The sequence below is a fragment of the Mus caroli genome, unplaced genomic scaffold, assembly GCF_978045245.1.
Source record: "Mus caroli unplaced genomic scaffold, Mus_caroli_1 scaffold_19, whole genome shotgun sequence".
Taxonomy (NCBI): domain Eukaryota; kingdom Metazoa; phylum Chordata; class Mammalia; order Rodentia; family Muridae; genus Mus; species Mus caroli.
The window spans coordinates 69,818,123-69,835,648 of NW_028227274.1; the positions used below are offsets into that span (position 1 = coordinate 69,818,123).

The 17,526-nt window shown below is 36.7% G+C and overlaps 1 protein-coding gene across 1 annotated transcript in view; it reads right to left on the bottom strand.

Moving 5' to 3' along the window:
• Dcc (DCC netrin 1 receptor) overlaps positions 1-17,526 on the bottom strand; it is a 1,083,530-nt gene that overhangs the window by 275,411 nt on the left and 790,593 nt on the right. Inside the window, exons 11-12 of the mRNA XM_021150630.3 lie at positions 16,201-16,339; positions 11,113-11,162 (exon numbers count right to left, since the gene is read on the bottom strand). Coding sequence (XP_021006289.1) covers positions 11,113-11,162; positions 16,201-16,339 — 189 coding nt within the window. The remainder of the gene's footprint in view (positions 1-11,112; positions 11,163-16,200; positions 16,340-17,526) is intronic.

Below are 17,526 nucleotides of genomic sequence, written 5' to 3' on the forward strand. Positions count from 1 at the left end.
TAGTCAAAATGCTTGATCTATTTTGCCCAACAATTACAGAAGCATACAAATTTTAGCATTGATCAATATAAAGTTTGATAACCACAGACTCTCTTCCCATCTTCACACTGTTACTAACTTTTTGTGCAAGCCATTATACTGTAATGATGATATTTTCTGGAGTGGCTATCTTTACAGCTTCCAAAAGACTAGAATCTACTATCCTCTCTGATCAGGTTCCACTTAGCAAGACTAAACTGTGCCTTTCTTTATTTACTAGGTCCTGTGACATCTTGTCTACTGATAGAATTACATACCTGTATTCTCTCATTCTATTTTCTACATGGTTAAATTTTCCCTCTGAGTTATTTCTAGAAATTCTAATATCTCATAACTTTGTAATGAAAACAACCAAAATTACCAAGGCAGTAAAATTCCTCTTGAACATTTAATTCCCTTTTACATAGTATCAAATGTTTTTCCTTCCACTTATAAGAAAAACACTCTCCAGACCTAGGAGGTAAGAGATTCCCAGGACTCAAAGGGAGGGACCTCAGATGAAATGCCGGACAGTAGGGAGAGGGAATTTTAAAAGTCCATCACCAGCAGGAAGACAGGGCATCAAGTGAGGGATGGGGTTGCCATCCCACAGTCTCATCTCTGACCCATAATTGTTCCTATCTGAAAGAACTGCAGGGATGGAAATGGAGAAAAGCCTGAGGAAAAGCTGGTCCAGCGACAGGCCCAAAGTGGAATCCAGCTCAAGGGGAGGTCCTAAGGCCTGACACTATTACTGAGGCTATGGAGCACTCACAAAAAGGCATCTATCATGACTGCCCTCTGAAAGACCCAACAAGCAGCTGGAGGAGTCAGACACAGATATTTGCCCCCAACCAATGGTCAGAAGCAGCTGACCCCCGTTGAATTGTTGAATTAGGGGAGGCTGAAAGAAGCTGAGGAGAAGGGTGATTCTGTAGGAGGACTAACTGTCTCAAATAATCTGGACTCCCAAGATCTCTCAAACGTGGGGGGGGAGGGAGATGGAATATGGAGTATAAAAATAAATCAAAAATAAAATAAAATTTTAAAAGTAAAACATTCTCAAACCAACATTCATTCTGTTCTGTCTCTCAGCTCTCAGCATTATGTCTATTTGTATCTCCTTCCCATGGCAGTTTTTAATTGTCATTACTTAACTATATCTATCATCTGCACATGGAAGGGTTAACCTATTCTACTACTAGCTAATGTATGGCCATCTTTTCTCTTTCTCCCATACTTACTCTTTGTAGATGACCAATCTCACTGTATAATTTGTGTCAAATTTTGTCTTCAAAGCATTTTCACTAGGAGCTAGATTTGCTAGCAATGTATTACTTTGAGCTTCCACTAAGCTAGCTGCCTCTTGACTGCTCTTAGCTCCTGTGCCATCTCTTTCTATGCCCTTAAACACATTCACTATCATGTTGATGTGCCTAATTTTTTCAAAGAATGTATCACTCTCAAGGTGAATTTTTCAATTGTTTACTATTCGATTATAGTTCATGAAATATAAATAAACCCTAGGAAATAATGCTGTTTTATTGCCTTCCTTAAAAGCTCAGAGTTAATATTACTGTAATTCATTTTATGAGCAGCACTTATAGAATTATAACACATAAATGAAATTATAGTTGAATTGTTAAGCACATTTCCAGGCACAAAATACAGGCTGTACTTTAGTGACTTCCACTGTTTATTGCTCATTAAATGTGATAAATAATGTTGAATCGAATTAGTCTTATCAGTGTGTTATCTCACATTAAAATAATTGCATTTATATCGTTTAAACATATTTAAACCTATACCAGTGAATATTTTTATATATGAACATTTTACAATCTCTAAAATCAAATCACATAGTGCCTTCACCTACTGGCAGGATTGAACCTATTCATGTTCTCTGACTAATCAACCATTCCAACTATAAGGGCAACTTCCATGAGCTAAATTAAAATCAGAGACCTTATCACTAGACCTAGGTTCATTTAATTTAAGCCTATTATTAAACCTCCCTCTTTTCAAAAATGAATGACTTGAAGGAAATCTCATTAAACCTCATGGAAAGGCTAAAGCAAGCTCTGACTGCAGAGCTAACCTGAAATGGGAACATTAAAAATATGTATGATGAAGTTTAAATTACATGTGATAAGAGAATGAAGTCAAAACTCTAATGGAAATGGTTCTGTTATATATTTAATCTCTTTGTCAAAATACTCTGTGTATATATATACTAAATAGCAGTGGTTGCAATGAATTTGAAAAGACCCAAAATGTACCAAATCTTCCCCCCCCCATAGGAAGAAATTTTAATTTGATATATTTACCTTCTGGGTATTTTCTTGGTTTTTTTTTAATTGGGCATTTATTTCATTTACATTTCCAATGCTATCCCAAAAGTCCCCCACACCCTCCCCCACCCACTCCCCCACCCACCCACTCCCACCTCTTGGCCTTGAACTTCCCCTGTACTGAGGCATAAAAAGTCTGTACAACCAATGGCCTCTCTTTCCACTGATGGCCGAGACATGAGTGCTGGGGGGCGGAGGAGGGGGTACTGGTTAGTTCATATTGTTGTTCCACCTATAGGGTTGCAGATCCCCCCTACTTCCTTGGATATTTCCTCCAGCTCCTCCATTGGAGGCCCTGTGATCCATCCAATAGCTGACTGTGAGCATCCACTTCTCTGTTTGCTAGGCCCCAGCATAGTCTCACAAGAGACAGCTATATCAGTGTCCTTTCAGCAAAATCTTGCTAGTGTATGCAGTGGTGTCAGCGTTTGGAGGCTGATTATGGGATTGATCTCTGCATGTTAGCCTCTACATGGTCCATTCTTTCGTCTCAGCTCCAAACTCTGTCTCTGTAGCTCTTTCCATGGTTGCCCTGCTCCCAATTCCAAGAAGGGGCAAAGTATCCACACTTTGGTCTTTCTTCTTCCCAAGCTTAATGTGTTTCTCAAATTGTATCTTATATCTTGGGTATTCTAAGTTTCTGGGCTAATATCCACTTATCAGTGAGTACATTTCATGTGAGTTCTTTTTTGATTGAGTTACCTCACTCATGATGATGCCCTCCAGGTCTAACCATTTGCCTAGGAATTTCATAAATTCATTCTTTTTAATAGCTGAGAAGTAATCCATTGTGTAAATGTACCACATTTTCTGTATCCATTCCTCTGTTGAGGGGCATCTGGGTTCTTTCCAGCTTCTGGCTATTATACATAAGGCTGCTATGAACATGGTGGAGCATGTGTCCTTCTTACCGGTTGGAACATCTTCTGGATATATGCCCACGAGAAGTATTGCGGGATCCTCCGGTAGTACTATGTCCAATTTTCTGAGGAACCCCCAGACTGATTTCCAGAGTGGTTGAACAAGCTTGCAATCCCACCAACAATGAAGGACTGTTCCTCTTTCTCCACATCCTCACCAGCATCTGCTGTCACCTGAATTTTTGATCTTAACCATTCTGACTGGTGTGAGGTGGAATCTCAGGGTTGTTTTGATTGGCATTTCCCTGATGATTCAGGATGCTGAACATTTTTTCAGGTGCTTCTCAGCCATTTGGTATTCCTCAGGTGAGAATTCTTTGTTTAGCTCTGAGCCCCATTTTTAATGGGGTTATTTGATTTTCTGGAGTCCATCTTCTTGAGCTCCTTTTATATATTTGGATATTAGTCCCCTATCTAATTTAAGATAGGTAAAGATCCTTTCCCAATCTGTTGGTGGCCTTTTTGTCTTATTGACAGTGTCTTTTGCCTTACAAAAGCTTCGTAATTGCTACTCCAGCTTGTTGCTTCAGACAATTTGATTGGAAAATTGTTTTCCAGACTTTCATTCTTAGGTAGTGTCTGTCTTTTTCCCTGAGATGGGTTTCCTGTAAGCAGCAGAATATTGGGTCCTGTTTGTGTAGCCACTCTGTTAGTCTGTCTTTTTATTTGCGAGTTGAGTCCATTGATATAAAGAGATATTAAGGAAAAGTAATTGTTGCTTCCTATTATTTTTTTGTTAAAGTTGGCATTCCGTTCTTGTAGCTGTCTTTTTTAGGTTTGTTGAAGGATTACTTTCTTGCTTTTTCTAGGACATGGTTTCTGTACTTGTATTTTTTTTTCTGTTATTATCCTTTGAAGGGCTGGATTCGTGGAAAATAATGTGTGAATTTCGTTTTGTCGTGGAATACTTTGGTTTCTCCCTCTATGGTAATTGAAAGTTTGGCTGGGTATAGTAGTCTGGGCTGGCATTTATGTTCTCTTAGTGTCTGTATAACATCTGTCCAGGATCTTCTGGCTTTATAGTCTCTGGTGAAGAATATGGTATAATTCTGATAGTCCTGCCTTTATATGTTACTTGACCTTTTTCCCTTACTGCTTTTAATATTCTATCTTTATTTAGTGCATTTGTTGTTCTGATTATTATGTGTCAGGAGGAATTTCTTTTCTGGTCCAGTCTATTTGGAGTACTGTAAGCTTCTTGTATGTTCATTAGCATCTCTTTCTTTAGGTTTGGTAACTTTTCTTCTATAATTTTGTTGAAAATATTTGCTGGCCCTTTAAGTTGAAAATCTTCATTCTCATCCACTATCATCCGTAGGTTTGGTCTTCTCATTGTGTCCTGGATTTCCTGGATGTTTTGAGTTAGGATCTTTTTGCATTTTCTTTGATTGTTGTGCCGACGTTCTCTATGGAATCTTCTGCACCTGAGATTCTCTCTTCCATCTCTTGTTTTCTGTTGCTGATGCTCACATCTATGGTTCCAGATTTGTTTCCTAGGTTTTCTATATCCAGCTTTGCCTCACTTTGGGTTTTCTTTATTGTGTCCACTTCCCTTTTTAGGTCTAGTATGGTGTTGTTCATTTCCATCACCTGTGTGGATGTGTTTTCCTCTTTTTCTTTAAGGACTTGTAACTCTTTAGCAGTGTTCTCCTGTATTTCTTTAAGTGAGTTATTAAAGTCCTTCTTGATGTCCTCTACCATCATCATGAGATATGTCTTTAAATCCAGGTCTAGCTTTTCGGGTGTGTTGGGGTACCCAGGACTGGCTGAGGTGGGAGTGCTGGGTTCTGATGATGGTGAGTGGTCTTGGTTTCTGTTAGTAAGATTCTTATGTTTGCCTTTCGCCATCTGGTAATCTCTGGAGTCAGTTGTTATAGTTGTCTCTGGTTAGAGCTTGTTCCTTTCGTGATTCTGTTAGCCTCTACCAGCAGACCTGGGAGACTAGTTTTCTCCTGAGTTTCAGTGGTTAGAGCACTCTCTGCAAGCAAGCTCTCCTCTTGCAGAGGAGTTGCACAGATATCTGTTGTTTGGATTTGCCTCCTGGCAGAAGATTAAGGCCTGAAACAGGGCCTGTCCCAGAAGCTGTTAGCTTTTATAGTCCACACTCTCACCTGTGCAGACTAGTCTTGGTGGGATCTGGGACAGGAGATGGCTCCCACAGATGCTTCTGCAAAGTCCTCCTGGGTAGGGTGTACACCTCTCCTCTGGCAGGGAAGGTGCCTGGATGTCTGGAGCCCTAAACGGAGCCTGCCTTAGAAGCTCTGTGGCTCCCGCCTGACCCAGAAGCTGTTAGCTTCTGTAGTCCACACTCTTACCTGTGCAGACTAGTCTTGGCAGGATCCGGGAAGGAAGATCGCTCCAGTGGATGCCCCTGCAAAACCCTCCAGGGCAGGGTGGACATCTCTCTCCATCAATGGCCTCCCAGGCCAGGCGGACACCTTTCCTCTCGTATCAAATCTTAATGTAAAAAATAGTCCTCAAGAATATATATGGTGTATAATTTATGAATAATGAGAAGATTCTATCAAGTCTTTGCTAAGTTCCATGTGCCTGAATAAGAAATTCACACTGGCAAAACATGACTGAAAAGCACTGAAATTTATAATAGATATCATAAGGATAACTGTGGGAACTTTATAAAAACTCCTGGATTCCCCATCAATTGGCAACTTTTAGTTCTTCATCTAGAGTGGCACCATGTGCAGTTTTATCCTGAATACAATGTAACATCAATAATTGTCATAATATTGGTCTTGGTCTGGCAAACATAACTGTTGAAATTTCATGTGTACATTTCCTTTGTTGTGCCTAGGGGACACTGTCTAGCAAAATATGTCCTGGCTGTGTAGCTATTAAAATCTTTCTGCTCACTATTATATAATTCTTAGCATTGTGTTGAAAGGTTGAACTGCACATGGATCTGTGGAAATGCACCAATCCTTGCACATGATCTTTGATCTCTAGTGGTTAATCCTGGATATATGAACTATATGTATTCACTCAGAGAGAAATAATTAAAGAAGAGATTGAAATTTTCAGAGTGTGTGGGAGAAGGTTAAAAATAGGAGACAGACACAAATAATATAAAAGACCTTGGCATGACTCTAACTAAGGAAGTGAAAGATCTGTATGATAAGAACTTCAAGTCTCTGAAGAAAGAAATTAAAGAAGATCTCAGAAGATGGAAAGATCTCCCATGCTCATGAATTGGCAGGATCAATATAGTAAAAATGGCTATCTTGCCAAAAGCAATCTACAGATTCAATGCAATCCCCATCAAAATTCCAACTCATTTTTTCAATGAATTAGAAAGGGCAATCTGCAAATTCATCTGGAATAACAAAAAAACGTAGGATAGCAAAAACTCTTCTCAAGGATAAAAGAACCTCTGGTGGAATCACCATGCCCGACTAAAGCTGTACTACAGAGCAATTGTGATAAAAACTGCAAGGTACTGGTATAGCAACAGACAAGTAGACCAATGGAACAGAATTGAAGACCCAGAGATGAACCCACACACCTATGGTCACTTGATCTTTGACAAGGGAGCTAAAACCATCCAGTGGAAAAAAGACAGCATTTTCAACAAATGGTGCTGGCACAACTGGCAGTTATCATGTAGAAGAATGCAAATTGATCCATTCCTATCTCCTTGTACTAAAGCCAAATCTAAGTGGATTAAGGAACTCCACATAAAACCAGAGACACTGAAACTTATAGAGGAGAAAATAGGGAAAGCCTTGAAGATATGGGTACAGGGGAATAATTCCTGAATAGAACAGCAATGGCTTGTGCTATAAGATCGAGAATCAATAAATGGGACCTCATAAAGTTGCAAAGCTTCTGCAAGGCAAAAGACACCATCAATAAGACAAAAATACCACCAACAAATTGGGAAAGGATCATTACCTATCCTAAATCAGATAGGGGACTAATATCCAATATATATAAAGAACTCAAGAAGGTGGACTCCAGAAAATCAAATAACCCCATTAAAAATGGGGCTCAGAACTGAACAAAGAATTCTCACCTGAGGAATACCAAATGGCTGAGAAGCACCTGAAAAAATGTTCAACATCCTTAATCATCAGGGAAATGCAAATCAAAACAACCCTGAGATTCCACCTCACACCAGTCATAATGGCTAAGATCAAATATTCAGGTGACAGCAGATGCTGGTGAGGATGTGGAGAAAGAGGAACATTTCTCCATTGTTGGTGGGATTGCAAGCTTGTACAACCACTCTGGAAATCAGTCTGGCGGTTCCTCAGAAAATTGGACATAGTACTACTGGAGGATCCTGTAATACCTCTGCTGGGCATATATCCAGAAGATGTCCCAACCTGTAAGAAGTACACATGCTCCACTATGTTCATAGCAGCCTTATGTATAATAGCCAGAAGCTGGAAAGAACCCAGATGCCCCTCAACAGAGGAATGGATACAGAAAATGTGGTACATTTACACAATGGATTACTTCTCAGCTATTAAAAAGAATGAATTTATGAAATTCCTAGGCAAATGGATGGACCTGGAGGGCATCATCCTGAGTGAGGTAACACAATCACAAAGGATCTCACACAATATATACTCACTGATAAGTGGATATTAGCCCAGAAACTTAGGATACCCAAGATATAATATACAATTTGCTACACACTTGAAACTCAAGAAGAACGAAGACCAAAGTGTGGACACTGTGCCCCTTCTTAAAATTGGGAACAAAACACCCATGGAAGGAGTTACAGAGACAAAGTTTGGAGCTATGATGAAAGGATGGACCATCTAGAGACTGTGATATCCAGGGATCCATCCCATAATCAGCTTCCAAACGCTGACACCATTGCATACACTAGCAAGATTTTGCTGAAAGGACACTGATATAGCTATGTCTTGTGAGACTATGCTGGAGCCTAGCAAACACAGATGTGGATGCTCACAGTCAGCTATTAGATGGATCACAGGGCCCCCAATGGAGGAGCTAGAGAAAGTACCCAAGGAGCTAAAGGGATTTGCAACCCTATAGGTGAAACAGCATTATGAACTAACCAGTACCCCGGAGCTCTTGACTCTAGCTGCATATGTATCAAAAGATGGCCTAGTCGGCCATCACTGGAAAGAGAGGCCCATTGGACTTGCAAACTTTATATGCCCCAGTACAGGGGAACGCCAGGGCCAAAAAGTGGGAGTGGGTGGGTAGGGCGCCTGGGGGGAGGGTATGGGGGACTTTTGGGATAGCATTGGAAATGTAAATGAGGAAAATACCTAATAAAAATATTTTTAAAAAAGGAATACAAAAAATAGGAGACAGAATCAGGATGGTTTAAATTACATAAATATACATTTCATCTAAGAAGTTCTTCAAAACCATTTTGCTCAAACTAACAAGTGTGTGAGGTAAGAAGAACACTCATCCATTACTAGTGATAGTGTAAACTTTTGCAGTGACTATAGAAATCAATATGGGGATTCCTTGGGAAACTGGGAATACATTGGAACCAGCTATAAAACTCTTGGACTTATACCCAAAGGACGCTACATTCTACTAGAGAGTCACTTACTCAGCCATGGTCCTTGCTGTCATATTCATAATATCCAGAAATTGGAAACAGTCTAGATATTCATCAATAGACAAATGGATAAGGAAAATTTGGTGCACTTACACAATGGGATTATTATTCAGCTCTAAAGAAAATCATAAAGATTTACCTGAGAACTTTATGATTTTCTTTAGAGCTGAATAATAATCCCATTGTGTAAGTAAACATCCTAAGAGATAAACCCAGACCCAAAATAACAAATATAGTGTTATTCTCATATATGTATTTGAGCTATAAACCTTTGTTAATTATGCTGAACAACAATGTTATGTTATTTCATCTGAAAATAACAAATATAATGTTATTCTCTCATATGTGGATATGAGCTGTAAACCTTTGTTAGTAAGTCTGATTTTCCAAAGAAATTAGGAATAAAATACAGGACTAAAAGAGAGTGAAGGGTCACTCAATAAGGGAGAAATATAATTAGAGAGAAATGGGGAGCTGGGAATATGAGGATTAAATGAAGAAGAGGAGAGAAGAGAGGGTTACAGGAGAGAATATGTGAAAGAACAGTTAACATTAACACTGAAGGTTATTTGAGGCATCATACAATAAACTAGTACTGTTAGAAACTTCCAAAAATAAATACATATATGAAAGACATTTAAATGAGATCATCAAATAAGGCAGGAAACAAAGCCCCAAGTGATAACTTCCAGTGCCTAGGCTAAGTTACATACAATTGAGTTGACCAAAAGGGTCCTATGGAACAGTATAACAACTCCTATTATGGTACTGTCAAAGCTATTGAGTTCTAAAAAATATATTGTTTTATCTAATTACTATTATTAGTATATAGTTTCCATGATGCTGGTAGGTACTCTGCATCATTACCATAGAAAAAAGATAAATGCTCACTCTGATCTATACCCTTTTATCTAAAATTGTGACCTGCTTGAAGGAGATACTGCAGTAGTGACACAAATGTGAAGCAACCAACCATTTCATGATTGGACTTAAGGCCCACTCTATGATATGAAACCCATTTCTAACACTCATTACTCAGGTGTCCAAGAATCTGAGACTAGATAGGTTATGGATGTAGAAGAAACTCAAATACTATTATCCTGATAAAAGAACATAGCAACAAAAATGGCTTCTAAGGACCTTCTGATACTATACATAATAGATTAGTCATTCACTCAGATATTATCAGAGAAGCATTCTCTGTTAGGAGAAAGGAAATAATACAGGGACTTACAACTAAACAACACACAGAGGCTGCGAGATCATTCATCAAATCCCTCCCTTCAAGATTCAAAGAGCTATTCAGAAGGAGGTAAAGAGCTTGTAGGAGATAGTGTCTTCAGATCTAAGAGGACTGACACACACATGAACTCACAGAGACTGTGGCATCTTGTATGGGGCCTGGATAGATCCAAATTTAAAATGGACCCAATCTGAGACTGGAAAGTAAATATAAGGTCTTGATGCCAAATAAGAAGCTATCTCCAATAAACAACTGCTCGTCAAGAAAAAAAAAATGTTTCTTCCGCAGGACTCTTACTGGGTATGTAAACAATATTTGTAGTTCATGTTACAGGAATAAAAAAATATGTTATTGTAGATATTTTTATCTCATATTGTTTTGTTGGATATCTCTTTCCCCCTCACTTCTTTTGCTTGGATAGTATAGATTTTAATTTTGTTTTTTGCAGGTTTGGTTTATGAGTGTGTGTGTGTGTCTCTCTCTCTGTTATGTCTTTTTCACTGTATTATTTACTCATTTAATTCTGGTTTGTTTGAGTTTTTTATTTGCATGTTTCTTTTCTAAGGAGAGGTAGAGAAGGCATGAGTAGAATAGTTGTGGAGGAGGGGAGGAGGGGAGAATATGGGAGAAGCTCTGGGAAGGAAAGCAACAATCAGAATAAATTGTATAAAATTTCAATTAAAAGATTAAATTAAAAAAAAAGATTACTGAACTGAATATTGCCTTAGCTTTTTTCTAAATTAAAATAGTGTAATCGAATACTAGATTTATGTCTCTATTAGTAGATATAAATAAGAAACAAAACTTGTGTCCCGTTAGAATGGCGATCAAGCACTCTAATACCTATAAAATCATATGTGCTTCCAGAAAATAAAAGTTCTTTATTTCTATGTATGTATCTCTAGTCAAAGAAAATCCCTTGTTCCAGAAGATACCTGTATTTAGTTGGCAGTATGGTAAACAGAATATGTCCATAACAGGGAATAAAACAATATCCATTGGCTGACTTACCCTTGAGTTAACCACTTCCAGTGAGATGTTCTGAGGTGGAGCACTTGGCACTGAAAGGAATGAAATAAGGTATGACAGTTACTACCAAAGCCTTGCCAAAGAAACTCCAGCCCACTGATGCAAAGAGAAAGTCTGTCTTTTTCAAATTGTATAATGAAAATTTGGGAAGTCGATGCAAGTAGGTGGCCCTTTTCAATATTCTCAGAGAGAAGAGAAATAAACACTTATTTTTGTCTCATGGGCTAGGTGAGTTAGTTAACCATCTACTGAGTCCCCAAAATTATTTTTAAAAAGAGCACCAGGTAGGATAGCAAATAATACCATATAATCCCAGCTCTGTGTTAACCCTCCTGGTAGAACCTATGAAAACAGGGGAGATTTTGCAACGATTATCGTGCTGTGATTTTTCAGGATCTGCATTCTTTTATGGTGGAATACATCAGAAATAAACACCTGGGTTGATCAATTCCTATAATGCAAATCATTATTATCTCCTACAGAGTAAAAGGAAGGAAATTGCTTTTGTTTGTTAATCTGTTTATAATTAAGCTCGTATAATGTAGAAGCTAGCAGGTTCCCCAGTAGTGTTTAGCCCATAGATTCTATTAATAAAAGACCTGTTTTAATTTTCATTCAGAATTTTCTGGCAAGTTCATTATTTTTCCATATTAAATTATTTTATTAAATTATTTTAATTTTAAAAAATATTTATGTCAGAAGGGACATACACAGCTCCCTTTTGGGAGTTGTAATGAATATTTACTAAATTCAAAGAGTATTTCTCCAGCCATGGGAGAAATTTGAAGACAACCATTGACTGGCTAGCCGCTATGTATCCAGAGATGTTCTTGTTCTCAGAATTGAACTGCAAATAAACAAAGCTCCCTGCCCTCCATAGCACCAGGAAGAGTATTCAATGACTTAATAGTGTCAATGTTTATTAAATGAATTGTTCTTATTTTTACTTGTGACACATCTGTGAATGTGACAGGACCGGGCTACTCATGCACTTTAACAAGTCCCTGTGCCATTCTGCACAAGTAAATACTTTTTTGTGTAAATTGAATGGTGTTTGTAGATTTTTGTTTTTGCTTGCTTGCTTGTTTGTTTTTTAAATAGGGCACTAGTATTTTGACTTGTATTTAGGTATGTCCTATCCTGGTTTTTGTCTAGAAAATTTTCACCTTCAGGACACATTATATTCCTGACTAATTTCCATATTTCTCAAATTGACAACTGATTAATACTCATGGAATCAGTGAGTAGAGGAGAAAGGAAGACCTACTTCAGGATTGGTTCCTGGAATTTTATGAACATGATGGAAATTGAAAATTTTTTGTTTTGATTTGAACCTTTTAGAGTTTGATAAAGATTGCAGTCAATATATTCTGTGATAAAATTTCAGAGTCATGTGTTAATTAAATCACTAATTATTCTTTAATATCATTCCATAAGCTAGGGAACACCTCAGCTGTTTTAGTTAATATTATGACTTTTAATGAAGTACGGAATATAGTGTTCACATGTCCAAATGTTTTCTAAATTTTAATTTTAGTCATCATTGTGAAGGATTCTGTTAAGCTTATTGTAAATCCAACAAGCATGGGTTGAAATAGTAGGTTAATTAGCAGAAATGTTATGAGGTGTTAATAAAAGTTATTTTATTTTTTCTTTTACCCCATTTTTCATATAAATACTTGTACCAGGTAAAAATGTCTAAAAGGCACTTTACCAATCAATTTTAAAAATCATAAAAAATATAACCTCCCAAATAGAGTAAATCATTTCATGTGGCCAACATAGACCATGATCTGCAGTGATCTTTCCTCCTAACTGATTTTTTCAACATCTCTGAGCTGTCAGGCAGAAGCTTAGAAACCCTCTACTTCTATGGGCACTTAGTCAAGCATGCCTGGGAAAGTAGGAGTTTCCTATTGTTTGAACCTTCTCTGATACTTTCTAAAGGTTATTCATCTTCCTTTGGCTTGCTGGTAACAATGTAACATTTACTCAGCAGAGTGGAACAGGCCTGCTCTAATACTGCTAACTGGCTTCCCAAACTTTGAGCTCTTATCTCTCTCTCTCTCTCTCTCTCTCTCTATATATATATATATATATATATATATATATATATATATATATATATTTTTTTTTTTTTAATATGTTTCAAACTAAAACACCCTTCATTCTATTCAAAGTTTATCTGGTCCTTGTTAAAGTTTCTCTGCCCCTGAGGACAAATAGGAAGGATTAAAGCTACATTCACCAATCAGTACGTACAACTAAATTTTATCCTAACTCCAATATAAATGCTATGTAGAGTATGCCAAGTTTTCTTCAGAATACTACAAACTTTGTTAAAGCAATTAATTTATTGTCATCTTGGAAACCATCTAACCATCATTACTAAATCATTTAAATTTGGCTTTGAACTTCACTGGTTTCAGACAGAGGGGGACTAAAGCGTGCTTTGTTGAGCCTGCACACCCAGAGTTTCCGCTGAGTGGATTATGTGTGTCTTAACTTCTTCCAATGTTAATAATGTTGACTTTTTAAAGTTAACAGTCCCTGTTGGAGCATAACTAACTTAATTATGGCCCAAGTACAATTTCAGCTTTTACCCTTGGTGAAACGTAGAGTATACCCTTGCTTTACCTCACATAATATCACAAACATTTTACAATATCTTTTATTTTTAAAGCAACCCGTCTCAGTTATAATTTGAAACTGTCACAAATGCTAATGACTGAATATTGGAGGAAGCACAAAGTCTGTGAGATTTCTTTATTTGGTTAGGGGTCTGTGTCTGTAGGTGATGTGACATGTTCACAGACCACTATTTTTTTTTAATAGTCATTAACTTCCAATTTCTAATACACCAAAACCAAACTGAGGAAACCAATATGTATGGCAATGACAAGGTTAGAGGCATCAAAATTATTTTTATTACATGCTGATAATTAACATAATGAAACTCTCAAAAATCTTTACTTTCATGGTGTTGATGTATTTGTTAATTTTCTGCAATAGAAAACTCTCTTACTTTCCACAGACAGCATACTGGTTGTTCTGGTTGCAGGGCAAGTAGAGAGTTATTCTTCAGTATGGCAGTTACCAACCAATAATAGACAGGATTTGATGCTGAATGGAAGTGAGCACAACACACACTCCCATGCCTGATTTTAGCTTTCATAGTTGTACAGAAGGAGGAAATGTTTATCTTCAAAGACCTCACTGACAGTGAATCATTAAGCTGATGAGAAGATGTCAGGGAGTTGTCTCAGTATGGTAGAGTGACTGCTTTAAACGGATTAAGATGAGGGCAGATCCCATTCCATACTGCCTAAGGCATTAAATCAGACATTTGAATTTATTTCTGAGAAATACATGCTGCCATGTTCACATATTCATCGACAAAACTTACTCATGAAGTTTAATGTATACCCTTTACAAACATACTAATCTGAGGCATTTATCACAAAATGCTGCCATTTTTTTGTTTGTTTGTTTGTTGGTTGGTTGGTTGGTTGGTTGCTTGGTTGTATTGGTTTCTAGAGTTTGGCCTCAGAAGAGAGCAGAGAAGAAAGCATGAGTTCAAGCTGACAGAAGGGAAATCAGTACTGCCAAGGCGAAAGCCAATAGCACATATTTTACTGGAAGGTAAAGGTTGTGACAGGAGTATCCCACAATCTCTCATTTCTCTTATCAAATGCATCTAATAAAGAAAATTTAGTAATTTTCCAAAAACTACATTTACTTGAGGTGATAGTCATAGAGTTTCTTTATCAATGACAGACAATTTTCTAGGCACTGCTGCATTTCCAGAAGATAATTCTTGGACTAATGAGTAACAATCTATCTTTCTCACTTATGACATTTAAAATCAAAGTGGAAGAATAACACTGCAGTATTACAGTTCAGAGTGTGAATGAAATCTACATAAATTATGTAAAATACTCATTTTCATTTGTTTTTCTTTTATTTTTATAATTATAAGCTATAAAGTAATTTATTCAGCCAGTGCATATTCTGCTCTGTCTTGAATAACAGAATCAGACAGTTGGCTAGAAGAATTACATTAAAATTAATACTGAAGTGGCCTAACATTAAAATACCCTTTTAAGTGAAATTGCAAATGAGCATTAGCCTGTGTTCTCATTGGAATATCCTTAAAAACATTCATGTCTTTCTTCTTGCCATTGACATTCTGTAAGCTAGCCACGTCAATACGTTCCCAGATTAAAGACTGTTAGGTCAAGAATCAGAAATTGAAGGCAGTTTTAATCAAAATATCAATAATTTATAAAACTAAACATACTAACAGGGAAGCTATGCTGCCTCAAGCTGGCTTTAGTCTTTTTAGTATTCATGGGGACATCTCTGCAATGCACCTGCCTGAATCTCCATAGTCCCATTCCAAACCATACACTTGCCTGTAACATTTATTAAAGTTCCCAAGCTTTCATTATCATTTATTCTTTTGGTAACCAGCTTCCCCTAACACTGTTCAGTTAAATCCATTATCTTCATTATGAATTCTTCCTCCTTTTACTTCCTTTGAAAAATATGTCTAATCTTCATTTGTTAGACAAGAGAACATGAAGGTGTGCATCTTCAAACTCACTTCTAATATTTCAAGTGCATGTTTACTTAACAAAAATCCTTTGGGCATATTTACTAATTAAACTGTATAGTCCATCATTTATACGTTTAATCATTTATGTCTTTTAAATATGATAAATGAAAGAAACATACCATCTATATTATCCCACACACTAATAAATGTGCTTACCTTGTAAAATGTATAGAAATGAACAAATACATGCACAAGAATAATTTGAACTCTTATACGGTAGCCCTGGTTTGGGGATTATCTTTTAATCCATCCTGACTGAATATATGCAACTGAATCATAAATTTAAACTTGAGTACAGTACTGTGAATAAGTTGCCTATGTTTTTTATTTGTAATATACTATTGAAAAGACTATTATTTCAAAAAAACCCTTACAACATAATCAATAACATATGCAGCATTTTTTCATTTTTCAACAGACATATGAGTAAAATTTCACTGTTCCTCACTTACCGTCTGAAAGTGTAACAACTGTTATATCATCAGTAGATACTCCTGGCCCATAACGATTATAAGCTAGGAATCGAAGAGTATATTCCGTGAATTTTTTCAGGCCTTCCAGTTTATAAGATAGTCCATCAACTTCTATATTCTGGAGACATAAAATGCCAGAATAGTTATTAAGGAAGCACATTAAAGCAGAAATGGCAGCCATTCTGTGCAATCAGTGAATTGAATGTTAGACACTCATTCATAGAAGCACACTTTAGCCCTTTAATGAATTGCTGTAAAACCTTCTTTGAGTCAGACACTCCCCCACTAAAGTCTAAACTACTCTGCAGACTCCATGTTAAAACATCATCGTGTGGTTTTTATAGCCATTAAGTTTCAATTTGTTTAAACCACCCAGAGCACTGGGTAGTATGGGTTATTCCACCCACATCAAAACCCTGACTAATAGAAGTGACCCAAATTAAATAATTTGTCAAGAAATCGCAGATTGTAACATGCATGAAGAAATATATCCACAGATACTGAAACTCTCAGACAATTTGCTGCTAGTTTTATGTTCCTAAACTGCTGGGGTGTAGATTGAAACTACTCTTCTCTAGTTCACAACTACAGAGAGAAAGTAGTAAAGGTGACGGTCATTGAAAATAACCAGAACCAGTACTTGCTGTCATTTAGTTTTACATTATGATACCCAGATCATCATTATCAACATTGGGCAATATAGCTCCTAAGTTTATTGAAGTGACCTACAGAAAGACTTGTATAAAATTGGATGGGAAACTGCTTACAAGGAAGAGTTAAAAGTTAAATGGGAACAGCCAAGAAAAAAGAGCAAAATTACTAATTACATAAAAGCAAGGTATGCAATACTGTCTTAAAAACATCTAAGAAGTAGATATTTAATATTTCTACTTAAATTTCTGGCATATTTGTTTCAAAAGACAAATCCTGATCAAACATTTTATATGGAAGCACAAAAATCATTCTATGCTTGGTAACATGTACTTTAGTTCTAACTTTCTCTCTCTCTCTCTCTCTCTCTTAAAAATGTAATAATTTGGGAGTAAGGATCTCAATAGTCATGCATATTCTATATACATTAATGGTCAAATGTCACTATTAGATTTTACTTATTTATTTGAAAACTTATTTACTGTTATTCTTGAAAAACTCATATGTCTCTTTTTAGATTTCTATTAAATCAATAGATAAAATATAAAAATCCAGTGTGATTGGGGAGTATATGCTCCTGAGAGTAGTTCCAGGAAATAGATGGTCACAGTGTAAGGGTGGAGAGAAGACAGAACACTATAAAGCATCCACATC